Below are 13,861 nucleotides of genomic sequence, written 5' to 3'. Positions count from 1 at the left end.
TATTCCTTTATTACCCTTGAGTCTCCGGCTGCTCGCGGCTCCGGCACCTGTGATGTATGTTGTACAGCAAGGAGGGAGGGCGCTTTCTCCGGTGTAAGGACGGCAGGACTGGATAAATGGTGGTCTTTGTCCAGTAGATAATAAATCAACCTTGACGTGTTTCTCTGTTTTCAAGATCTTAACGGTTTCATAAGAAGGATTTTTCCTATGTGGCTCACAGTCCATGTATTTAACTAAACTCTCCTCCAATCAGAGTAGTGATTTAATTATACTATGCAGGTGTGTAATTCAGGTGTTTATTGTTTAATGATACTCTGAATAAGGAAAATATGACTGGAGATGCCAATACATTAGACATGCACTATTTATTTTTTAGGCTAGAGGTACTTTTAAAGGCAGAAACAAGACATTGGCTTGATAAGATGCATCTGTCTAAATATAAAAATCATACAATAATGGAATGATACCCTTGATGTATGTTCTTTTGCTCTAATTGATTTAATAATTGAGTATCAAGAGACTAAAGTTTCTGCTATCTCCGTAAAGATTGATAACATTCAGAATTTATTGAAACCATATAATGTGAGAGCCGACTTTAAAGATCTCATAGTATCTAAGGATGAAAAAAGACAATTTGTCCATCAAGTTCAACCTATTTGTGGTCTCTTATGCAGTATTATTTTTGGACTAAATTTTGTCTGATGCTGATGTCAGCCGTTGTGTTTTATTCCTCATTTTTTAATAACTATAGTGCGTGACTACGCACCATAACCCTGGATATCCTTATCCATTAGGAATTTATCTAACCCATTCTTAAAGGTGTTGACTGAGTCCGCCAATTCCAAACACGTATTGTCCTTACTGTGAAAAAACCTTTTTGCCGCTTTTTTATGCGGAATCTCCTCTCCTCTAACCTAAGTGAATGTCCACGTGTCCTCCGTGCTGATCTTACCAAAAACCTTGATTATGAATTAAATAAAAAAATAGAGGCTTTTGAACAACTGTTGATCTCTGCTAAAAAAAAAAAAAAAAACTCAATAGGGATCATGGTGATTATGAAAGGAATGAAGTTAGATCCTATAGTAAGAAATATAGAAAACTTTCAAACTATGGTGATAATAGTGAATACAGAGATGACAACTTTGGTACATCTAAATCCAATTTTACTAAAAGGAAACAGTTTAGAAAAATGCAAGGTAAATTTTAGACATAATAGCCCAAGTGGGGTAAAAAAGTTTTCAACCTTTCAAAATTATTCACCAAGCCCACATTCTACTAATGAACATCATTTTAGAGAAGCAAGACCTAAAAATAGGGCCAATTACTCTAATCCATCTAGAGAAACACAGGAGCCTTTTTTAGGCAAAGATCTCTATCCAATTTGGAAGAGTCAGAACAGATTTTCCATCTTGAACCCCAATTCTCCCAAAAGGAAAGAATTAAAAGGCAATTATTTCCAAAGGCTTGAATTACAGTATGTGCCTACACAAAAAACAGATCTTTTTGAATTATATGTAGAACTTAATAGGTTTACGAGAAACCTATGCAGGAAAAGGTTTTTTTGCAAATAAAGCTCTTAAAAATAAGGAAATATATGCTATTCCCATTGTATCAGATAAAACTGATGAACCAGCTTTCGCCATATTAACTGAACTTGAACAAGAGAATAGGAAAACGATTCCACTCTTAGATGTGAATCAGCCAGAGAGAAGTATCCTCAAAAAAAGTCTGAATTTTACCCAATGCAACATAAAAGTGGAATGATTGAACATTTTACACTTTGACCCTGAATAGTCTGAGAGAAGTCTGTGAGAAGCCATAGAAATTTAGAGATAATCTGCACAAAAATGAGAGACGGGCTTTGAAGAGCCTAATGAGAGATAATACGATTATTATTAAGAGTACGGATAAGGGTGAAGGAACGGTGGTACAGTATAAGACCTCTTATGAGACAGAGGCTTATAGACAGCTTAATAATAGCAAATGTTATACTAGGCTGGCCTATAATCCAACAACTGGTTTTGTGTCTGAGTATAAAAGCTTTTTGGATGAAGCGGTTTAAGAAGGGGCAATATCCAGGCAGGAATATGCATATTTATTTAATTCACACCCTGTTATACCCACTTATTATCATTTGCCCAAAAAACACAAAATTCTCACCTCACAACCTGGGCATCCTATTATTTCGGGTATAGGGTCCCTCACGTCTAATTTTTCAGCCTTTATAGATTCGTTTTTGAAGTCACATGTTATTTCTCTTAGATCATACATAAGAGATTCATCATATTTTTTTGAATATGCTTGTGAATATACAGTGGCAAGATAACTATTTACTTATGACTTGCGATGTAGAGTCTCTCTACACTAATATCCCACATAAGGGTGGTGTTGAATCAGTAAAGAGATTTTTGTTGAATGATGATCTGAGTGAAATTAGATGAAAATTCAAACTAGATGCTGTCACTTTCACTTTAACACATAATTATTTTATTTTTAACACTCATTTTTATTTACAGACACATGGTACTGCCAAGGGCACCAAGTTTGCCCCTAGCTTCGCCAACTTATATATGGGCCACTTCGAAGATAAATATATCTGGGGTGGTCCATATGGGGGCGAACTTGTTGCTCTATGGCAGATATATAGATTACATGTTTTTTATATGGTAAGGTGATGCGAGTTCTGCACAGTTATTTGTAGATTATTTAAATCACAATGATTTTGGTTTAAAATTCACAAGCACTATACACAAAACTAGCATCACCTTCCTGGATATTTGCCCTTGATATTAGAAACAATTAAATAGTTACGTCCACTTTTAAAAAAGCAGTGGACTGTAACAAATTTTTGAATTATATAGTTGCCATTATCAACCTTGGCTTAGAAACATTCCCAAGAGACAGTTTCTGAGACACAAACAAAATTGTTCTGATCTCACAGACTTTAATAAACATGCTACAGAGCCGACTACATCTCTTTTAGAACAGAATTATCCAGTGAACATTTTAAATGATGCATTGAAACAGGCTAGGGAAGCTGATAGAGGAACCCTTCTAAATCCAAGTAAGAGAATAAAACTAGATGATGCTGAGGCAAACAAGGACCTCAGATTTATAACTACATTTAATTCAAGTTCAAAAGAAATTAAAAGGATTATTAAGAATAATGTTAACATCTTGAAAGCTAATAAAGTTCTAGCACCAATGTTAGCTAAAGAACCACAAGTAAATTTTAAAAAAGCAAGAAATTTGCAGAGCTTTTAGACATCAAGCCATTACAGGGGTCTAAATATAAATAAGGAAACTCAGGGTGCATGGCTTAATTAATATCCAATTAAAAATGACTGCTTTAGATGTGGCCATGCAAGCTGTATCACTTGTAAATATATGATGGATAACAGTACACATTTTCAGTATACTACATATGGAAGTAGATTTGAGATTTGTAGTCACATCAATTGTGATACCACCTACGTTATTTATGTGCTAACGTGTATGTGGAGAACAGTATGTAGGCCGTACAACTTGCAAGCTTAATATAAGATTTTTGGAGCACAGACGTAACATCCTCAAGGGAGTCCGCTCCCACAGTCTTTCAGCTCATATTCAATCTAAACATCTAGGAAATATCGAGGGTCTATCTCTGCAGGGTGTTGAGCATGCCCCTATTACAGAGAGAGGTGGGGACAGGTTCAGCAGATTATGCAAGAGAGAGGCATTTTGGATATTTTCAGTGGGATCTCTCTTTCCATTGGGACTTAACGATAATATAGAAATGAATAATATATAGGATGCTTGGAATATTGTCTTGGCCTCCTAATAGTGAGGGTATTGTGTGGCCATCTGTGGGGAGATTTGAACCTGTGTTGTGGGATTTGACAGTTTGGAGCTCTAACCATTGGGACATAAGTGTGGCACTGAGCCTAATGTGGCCGGGTTTGTATTATGTGTTATTGATAGGGGTCTTGAAAAATAGTATGCTTAGAATATATTGTAAGAGAAGACTATACACTATGCAGATTTATACATAATAGAAATTGTAACTTATAAATTGTATAAATATTTGGTGGACTAGAGTGGGATTCAAACTTGAGATCTGTGGTCTGGTTTTTGCTAGTCCGGAGCCTTAACCATTGGGCCATGATGCCATACACATGATGCCATAAAATAGAATATTATTAGTGTGTTATATATGAAAGTATTTCTATGAGACTTGTGGATACTGATCACTATGTTATAAGGAATTCATTATTTTTAAACTAATGTAGTTATGTGGACACACCTGAATTACATACCTGCATAGTATAATTAAAGCACTACTCTGATTGGAGGAGAGTTTAGTTAAATACATGGACTGTGAGCCACATAGGAAAAACCCTTCTGATGAACCCATTAAAATCTTGAAAATGGAGAAACGCGTTAAGGTTGATTTATTATCTACTGGACAAAGACCACCATTTATCCAGTCCTGCCGTTCTTACATCAGAGAAAGCGCTCTCCCTCCTTGCTGTACAATGTACATCACAGGTGCCGAAGCCGCGAGCAGCAGGAGACTCAAGGGTAATAAAGGAATACACTGCTTACCATTTACCTCGGTCTCGCTATTAGGACTGCTGCTGGCTACAATGTATACAGCACTTGAGAATTTTACTGTGTTACATGTGTTTTACGGTGTGAATTACATCGGAGGTGGAGCAAAGCGCTGATCTATATACTGCAAAAAGGGTGAGAATCGAGCATTAATCATAGGGTAAATGTGAGACGCACCGTCCAAATACCCACCTGAATCTTGCTGTCAGAACTGTTATAAATAGACTTTTTTTCCTTTACGGTGCTCAAAAATATAACTGTTTTTCACACTAATAGCAGCAACCATATCGAAAGTATAACATTCTAACGATGCATATAATATAAAAACGTGGAAACAAAGCTAATTTATACGGTGTGACTACATGTAAAAATCCTTGATTCAGTGATTTTTTAGCACTGGAAACTGGACATTAATAATGTTTTGGATGGTCTAAATCCAGTATTAAGATCGTTATTGTTTTTATGTTTTGTTACATGTTGGATTCATTGTGCTTTTTATTATTTATAATAAATGTATGAATTTTGCACTTCCTTTTTATAATTATTGTTTATTTGTATCTAGTAGACTTATTTCAGACTACTGTCTGGGAGCTGCATGTCTTATTACTAGAAGTAATCAGTATATTCACCAAAGTATACATTTTTTTAATGTATTATTGCGCCTGAAGATAATCCTAGATATATATCGGCGAGACAGCATTATTTGTGCTTCGCATGCATATATATATATATATATATATATAGGTATTTAATATGTGTGTTGTTTACAATTCAGTAGCCGCCTGATGCCTTGCCCACTGAAACCGCAACTTTACAACCCCCTTCCCTGCCTGTTATCCCAGGTTTTAAATATAGAGCATAGTATTTTTTTCAATATGTGTAACAGTGCCCCACCAGAAAGATTTCTCTCCTCCTCCACTGTGCCGTGATGTCACACTGAGACATGCCACAAGCACCTCCCCAGCACTGTGCCCAACAGTAACAGCCAGCGGCAGACTTCTCTGCCAGGACACTGAGTTAGTCACTTGTCCAGTCCCATGAACCCTCTGCCAGGCTGACCCATGCTCCGTCGTGCTTGGTGAATGGTAGGGGTCATTTCCTCAAAGGGGGTGTGGCCACTGGTCCGTGATTAGGCCACGCCCTGTCTTTTCCTGCTCGGCCTGTATGCATCCCTGCCTGCTCATGCTGTGTCCAGCTGGATCAGTGATTGGGAAAACGGGAGATAGTAGGAAGGTTGGGGTGGACAAGGTATGTGTGTTGGGAGTGACAGGTGTGTGTGTAGGTACTGGGGTGAACAGTGTGTGTGTGTGTTTATGTGTGGTGACTGGAAGGGACAGTCTGGGGGGACAGGCTGTGTTTGTGTAGGGTCTGGGGGAACAGGTGTTATGCGGACTACAGTGTGCTATGGGCTATCTGATGGTTCTTGGTGACGCTCACGCAATTACCCTTGCCCAGCAGTCTTTTAGCCTCCTGCAGGCAAAGAGTATTCCTATAGCAGCCGCATTTCCAGGGCAAATTAGGTCCACCCCGTACTCCGATGCCCCCAGGTTTTATGTATAGACAAGGCGGCTATTGGAGGCTGGGCAAAAGTAGGTTGCAGTACAGTGAGACGTACACTGAACCCTATCTAGGTACCACTGCACTACACGCGGATAGGAAGAAATAACTGAATACACGAGTGCAACAATGCAAAGGTTGGAATATAATCTTAAAACAAACAATATGTATATACTGCAATGCACAGGATGTTATATGCAACAAGACCATATATACAGATGGAGTCAACGCTCATCTAGGCTTCTCTGCTGCGCCTAGGCATACCAAGGTTTATTAGCATAAGCCGTTTATCTATTGTTCTTAGTTGCAATACAATACAGAGAGAACAATACATCAGGGGATTAAGTCATTATAGCAGGGCATTAAATCCGACTGTCCTGGCTAGTTAATCCTATTAAAGGCCAAGATGAGGAGGTCTCCATCTGTACATGTACAATGCGCAGCGTGTTATTAGTAACAAGACCGTATATACATGCAACAATGCACAGGACGGTATGAATAATAAATAATTTAGCAGTGAGTTATTAAAGGATCTTGGCAGAGCAAGGCAAGGTACAAATAACAAGATTAATTAGCTGCAGAAGAACCCTGCAATCCAGGCAAGGCAGTACAAAGCAAGACAAGGCAAGGTAAGGCTGGAGCTGTCTGAAAGTACTTCCAGGCTAGGTCTCACATGCACAATCAGGAACTCGGGTGGCAGGTAATGAACTCAGCATTCTGGCAGGACAGTGGACACAGGATTCTAACTGGACTGGGTATCACAAGTAATGTAATAGCAACAATTGCACAGGTACCAGAAACCACCATAGGACAGGGACCGGACACAGATACCAACAGGAACTTGGAGCTTCAAGCTATAACCGGCATCAGATGAGGGGCAGGCTTGGTAATAAAGGAATCAAGTTCAATCAGGATGGCTGGAAGGGACACAAGGAAATGGCAGGTGAGACTGCAAAGACCACATATACAGGAGACAGGCTGCAGTTACACAGACTCATTAAAGGCAATCCACAACAATGCCCCAATCAAGTACATAAGAAATCCTGGAATGCTAACAGAATTCAACAGACTCACATTGTAAAAAGATAAACAGGAATGAGCCACAGCGGTGACTCATGACAACAGGCTGTGTATGTGTGTAGGATCTGAGGGAATAGGCTGTGTGTGTGTGTGTGTGTGTGTGTGTGTGTGTGTGCATGTGTGTGTAGGGTCTGGGGGAACAGGCTGTGTGTAGGGACTTGGTTACAGGCTGTATGTGTGTATGGACTGGGGGAACATGCTGTGTGTGCGTAGGGTCTGGGGGAACAGGCTGTGTGTGCGTAGGGACTGGGGGAACAGGCTGTGTGTGCGTAGGGACTGGGGGAACAGGCTGTGTGTGCGTAGGGACTGAGAGAACAGGTTGTGTGTGCATAGGGACTGGGGGAACAGGCTGTGTGTGTAGGGTCTGGAGGAACAGGCTGTGTATGCGTAGGGACTGGGGAAACAGGCTGTGTGTGCGTAGGGACTGGGGGAACAGGCTGTGTGTGCGTAGGGACTGGGGGAACAGGCTGTGTGTGCGTAGGGACTGAGAGAACAGGTTGTGTGTGCATAGGGACTGGGGGAACAGGCTGTGTGTGTAGGGTCTGGAGGAACAGGCTGTGTATGCGTAGGGACTGGGGAAACAGGCTGTGCGTGCGTAGGGTCTGGAGGAACCGTGTGTGTGTGTGTGTGTGTGTGTGTGTAGGGACTAGGGAAACAGGCTGTGTGTGCCTATGGTCTGGGGGAACAGGCTGTGTGTGTGTAGGATCTGGGGGAACAGGCTGTGTGTGTGTAGGGTCTGGCAGAACAGGCTGTGTGTGCGTAGGGTTTGGGGGAACAGGCTGTGTGTGCGTAGGGTCTGTGGGAACAGGCTGTGTGTGTGTGTAGGGACTGGGGGAACAGGCTGTGTGTGTGTGTAGGGACTGGGGGAACAGGCTGTGCGTGTGTTGATATGGGCATGTTGCTGGGGTTGGTTGCCTGCACAGACTCTGGTTTGCTCACATTGGAGACTATGCTCAAGCAGGTGAGCAGCACATCTGTGGATGCTCGGTCCTTGTGAGTCGACTACAGTATTTGCACTGGGAGGGTCGTTTTGTGGTATTGGAGTGGAGTCAAAGTTGCAGGGGGGAATGCGAGAAGGGTTGCTGTTCATCTAGCTCAGGGGATCCCGTCACCCTCAGCAAAGCCCACTCCATTGGGGCTGCTTATGGAGGTTTCCCCGGCTGGTTTTCCATCCAAATCCACCCCTGGCAGCAGTCAAGCTCAGCTCCGGAAAGGCAGACAGGATATCGTAACTGAGCTATCTGGCTGGTGCTGATTGCTAAGGGAAGCTGCAACTCCTACCAAGTGTAAGTTATACCACCCGCCGGCCGGCATACTGTTGCCTGTGTTTTCTGTGATAGGAATCATGGTACTGGACCGCCTGCATACACAGTCATTCTGCGTAGGCAGGGACAACCTCTATTTGAGGTTTTTGCGATGCAATTACAATTGAATTGCAATTGCATCGTGGGGCGGTGCCACACATGCTGGACGGCCTTGTCCTGTGCTGGCTGCTCCCAGCATGTGATTTTAGTGGATAAATAAAAAGTGGGCGCTAAAAATTAAATGATAGTCAATATAGCCAATATTACTACAACGGCTGCTCACACAAAGAGGATCTGGATATCCTCCAAGTATAGGAAACTGGACCTAGAAAATTTGTATTTTTAATGCTTTTGCATTTGAGGAGTAACTCCCGGCCAGCGCAGCTCCTGCGGCTGGCCGGAATAACTTCTTTGCTGCCCGGGTCGCAGCGGCTGCGTGTGACGTCACGCAGCCGCCGTGGCCCGCCCCCCCCCCAATGGACCAGCCACGCCTGCGTTGGCTGGATTGCGCCCCCTAAATGGCGGCTTAATGCTGCCATCCAGCCCCCTCCCAATCAGGCATAGGCGATCGCTAGGCCAAGACGGCCTTCGGACATCTGGCATGCGCTGACCCGATCGCTGCGATAAACTGCAGCGAGCGATCGGGTCGGAATTACCCCCAATGTCTGCTAATGTACTACAATAAAGACATTTTGCTACATTCTTTCATTATACAAATCACTGGGGTGACTGTACCTTACTTGTGGGAAGCATTTCTGCCTGCTGGTTTTGAGTCCTTGTCACCAACTCTTACACCTCCTACCACAGTTCCTTTTCTCACAATTTTGATTAGTATTGCTAGAAACTGACGATTGCACAAGTGGATCCTTTCACAAGCCCCTTCATTAGAGATGGTAAAAACAGATCTTCTTAGCATTGTATATTTTAATAGGGACACAGCAATGCGGGCCATTGAAAAAGGAGTTGCTAAATGACACAATAGGTGGGAAATATGTTTAGCTTATTTGTCGCCATCGTTATCAGATTAAATTCTGAAAGTGTTTTAAAGCAACATCTCATGGTAATCATCACAAATAAAAGTGATCTATTAAGTCTGACTTTTTCTCAGTACCTGAAATGTTAGTGTCTAGATGTTGGTGCCCTTTACAGAGGGAATCAGAGCTAAGAGAGACTGGCACTATTTCAGAAACTTTCTTTTCTGCCTTTCTTCAAAGGATTTCTGTCAGAGCGACGACAATGAAGGCACCTACAAGATCATTGTACAGAACTTCCTGTGCGGAAACACCAATACTGTGTGCACTGTCAGAATCAAAATCCTCTTATCGGTATGCAAGAGTCATTTTATTCACCATTTTGCAAATTGTTGTATAATATACTTTGCCATATGAAATAGATACTACTCCATATGTTGCCCCTTCACATACAGGTACAATGGCACCCATCTCCTTTCAGAGGTTGATGGATAAAGTTCTAAGGCCCCATAGGCCTTTTGCTGCTGCTTATTCCAATGATATAGTCATCTATAGTCTTAATTGGTGGTTTCAATTGCCCAGTGTACAAGCAGGTTTGGACTCCATCTGTGAGGCAGGATTGATAGACAACTCAAAAACGTGTTGCTGGTGATGGCAGTAGTGAAGTGTCTTGGATACACCATAGGCAGATGTTTGTTAAAACCCCAACTTAATAAAATTTAGGCAATACAAACTGGCCATGATAAGTAAATAAGAACCAGGGGAGAACATTCTTATTGGTCATGGGGTATTATAGAAGACTAGTTACCAGCCAGTCAAAATGATGGAGCAACATAATAGTAATGTAAGGGCTGACAGCAGTGCGCGCGCCCGAACTAAGCAACACTTGAATGTTCTGTTGGATGCCATCTGTTGTCTGTCGGGGCATAAAACACTGGCATTCCCCCCACAGAGGTGAGGAGCAGCGTGAGCCTTTTATTATATAGGATTTAACTCAGTTTGCCACCATTGCTGTCCCATAGACAGGTAATAAATAGTCAGTTATGATTACATGGAATTCTGAGGCAGAAAAGACTTTTCATGCTGTAAAAGCAGTGCTGTGCAACCATCCAATTTTGATGACACCTGACTTTAAAAAGTAATTTGTTATGAGGGCAGATGCTTCAGAGCATCCTCTTACTAAAGTGGGAAACTAAATGTGAATTAGAGAAATGATGCCACTGCTGAGAAAGAAACATTGGCAATTAAATGGACATTAGAAACACTCAGGTGCTATACTTTATAAAGACAATTTATGTTAATTACTGATCACTCATCTTTCAAATGGATATCTGTGAATAAGGAGAGTAATGGGACAAATACTAGAACTAGATGTTTCTTGGCATTGCAAAATTTTGTGTTCTCAGTATAACATAGGCCAGGAAGCCAACATACAGTATATACATAACAATGTGACAGTCATACATGCAAACAATTTATTTTTTGTTCAGAGCGTAACTATTGAATTAAGTGAAGGTCGGGTAGAGGAGACCATCATGCCTGAACATACTAGGAAACATGAAGACAGTAGGTACAGCATTGACTTGGTGGGGACTCGCACTGTTTTCAAGAAAGACAACCTGACTTTAATGTTTGACCAACAAATGACAGTTTATTTCCAACATCCAGTGGAGGTAAGGGCATACATAGTGTGTATGTATTTTTCTTTATAACATATAACCTTCCACCTTGCTATGTACTGAGTATTATGCACAAACCAATGTGGCCCTATAGCCAGTAGATAAGCTCTTTGAGTCAGCACTGAAATAATGTATCTGAACAGAGCCGGCCCTAACCAATATGATGCCCTAGGCAAAATTTTGGCTGGTGCCCCTTAGCACCACCGCTAGTTTTGCCATGGACCCTGCACCCCTTTCCCAGCACCATCTCCCCTCATCCATAGCAGTCCTTATTTTGGTGTTCCTACCCCCTATGTTTTAAATAGGAATAGAAAGGGTTGTGTTTTTGCTGCCAAGGGACATGGCCACACAATAGTACTCCCAATTCAAATTAGGCCACACAGTACTGCAACTTTATTCACATTTTATCATGCGATAGTGTCCCTTATTGACATTATATCACACAGTAGTACCACTTTACCTTATAAACATTACTCCTCATAGTAGTGCCCCTCATTCACATTACATCACACTGAATTGCTCCTTATTCACATTACACCACACCATATTGCTATTTATTCACATTGGACCATACACTAGTGCCTCTTCTATACGTTACGCCACACAGTAGAGCATCTTATAAACATAATGCCACACATTAGTAATGCATTTATACACATACCACACAGTAATGCCTCTCACACATATGACACACATTATTAATGTCCTTATAAACATAATGCGCCTTACACATTATGCCAACCTTTATTAATGCCCTTATACACATAATGCCCCACATAATGCCCCTTACACATATGCCGAACACTAATGCACAACCAACCCACTCACACACCGCACTTACATGGCCACTAACACTGCGACCTCTGCTTGGATACAGATGTGTCCTCATACATCTTGCCTCAATGCGCCATGCAGCAAGAGATGCCTGTCCAGAGTCAGCTGGCAGCTCTGCTAACGACAGGAGCCTTTTTTGATGAAATGCATCTTATTTGCATTATAATGTAGCTAGGATGCACAAGCAGCTTCTGCTGATTAAAATGATATGCAGCATGCCTATATTCTGTGTGTGACTGTGGCTGTATCTGCATATGAAATGCTACACACAGAATATAGGTATGCCACATATCATTTTAATCAGCAGAAGCTGCTTGTGCCCATTAGCATACCAAATGCCCTAGGCATTTGCCTAGGTTGCCTATGCCTAGGGCCGGCTCTGTATCTGAGTATGAAAGGGTTTTCTTACTTTCTTCCCTGATTCCAAACAGTCACACACTTCTAATCCATCGTTTACCTCAAACTATATATTGTGCAATATATGGGCCTACTCAGAATAGGTTGCATGTCTAATGACCATGCCACTTTCATGTGTACACACAATTACTGCACTGTACCTCAGCTATGCTTGCACACCCCTGATCCATCTCTCTGGACATAATAATTTGATGTTGTTTCTTTGTTACCTGCTACAGAACTACATTTCACCTTAAGTGCAGGGGTTTTTTTGTTTTGTTTTTTTAAAGCTGTAGGGGTAAATTTGCTAAGGTGGAAGTTTTTTAGAACTGGTAATGTTGCTCATAGAAACCAATCAGATTCTACTTAACATTTAGCTTGCTGCTTCTAGAAGATAATAGTTAGAATCTAATTGGTTGCTATGGGCAACATCACCAGTTCTAAAAAACTCCTACCTTAGTATATTTACCCTGTAGTGTTCATCATTTGAAAGTTAGTACAATTCTGTGTTTCTTGAATCTTAACCAAAGGAACCTGAGGACACCCATGTGTCCTATAGTGCCACTAAACTGTCCACTCTAGGAAATGTTTGAACTACAAGACTAATTTGGCCCTGACAAAGAATGTTCATACATAGCACACCTTTGTCATTCTGGATAATATAATATATCATATTTAAATTAATAAATTGCCCCAAACAACTAGCTTGACTGTGAATAACAATTTAATGTATTAAGGACTCCAATAATTCTGGTCTACTTGATCTAAAAACTGATTATCCATTTACCTTTCACCCTTTGATCTCTCAGATGTAACTTATAAAACAATAGCCACAAATGTAAATACTGTTGTTTTTGTGATATAAATCTGTCTTTTACTTACCAGGGGACAGTTTGTGGACTATGTGGAGATAATGATGGTCGATCTAGGAATGACTTCACCTCTACCTGGTCACAAGAGTGTATCAGAGATCTAAAGCCTGAGAAACCATGCTCTGGTCAAGATGAAAAATTAATCTGGGCCCAAAAAAAATGCTACATCATCCAGAGTGATGTTTTTGCTCCTTGTCATACATCGGTATAGTAAAAAAGCCATTTTTATTACACTCTACTTTAAAAGTGCTAATAACATTTATACTAATAGAAACAATCACATACAGTACAGTTAAGCCCAGTACTCACGGGCCGATCAAGGAGAGATGCGTGCTGAGCGAACCGCTCAGCACACATCTCTCCTGCCGCTCAGCACAGCGCGATCTGTGCTGAGCGTGCGGGGGGAGACGGGGGGGCCGCTCACTTCACCCAGCGGGTGAAGTGAGCGACCCGCTAGATTGGCCTGCATGCAGGCCAATCTAGCAGCGGCGATAGCGATGTGCGGGGCCGCGCATCGCTATCGCCGAGGGGGCTACACACGGAGCGATCCTGCCGATATTCTAAGCAATCTAGTCAGA

At 41.5% G+C, this 13,861-nt stretch overlaps 1 protein-coding gene across 1 annotated transcript in view; it reads left to right on the top strand.

Moving 5' to 3' along the window:
* LOC134968667 (mucin-5B-like) overlaps positions 1-13,861 on the top strand; it is a 163,765-nt gene that overhangs the window by 134,372 nt on the left and 15,532 nt on the right. The window contains exons 20-22 of the mRNA XM_063944188.1: positions 9,746-9,856; positions 10,993-11,175; positions 13,297-13,488. Coding sequence (XP_063800258.1) covers positions 9,746-9,856; positions 10,993-11,175; positions 13,297-13,488 — 486 coding nt within the window. The remainder of the gene's footprint in view (positions 1-9,745; positions 9,857-10,992; positions 11,176-13,296; positions 13,489-13,861) is intronic.

Source organism: Pseudophryne corroboree, chromosome 11 (assembly GCF_028390025.1).
Source record: "Pseudophryne corroboree isolate aPseCor3 chromosome 11, aPseCor3.hap2, whole genome shotgun sequence".
Lineage (NCBI taxonomy): Eukaryota > Metazoa > Chordata > Amphibia > Anura > Myobatrachidae > Pseudophryne > Pseudophryne corroboree.
Note: the sequence above shows the minus strand (reverse complement) of the source record. Positions and strands in the feature narration are given on the sequence as shown.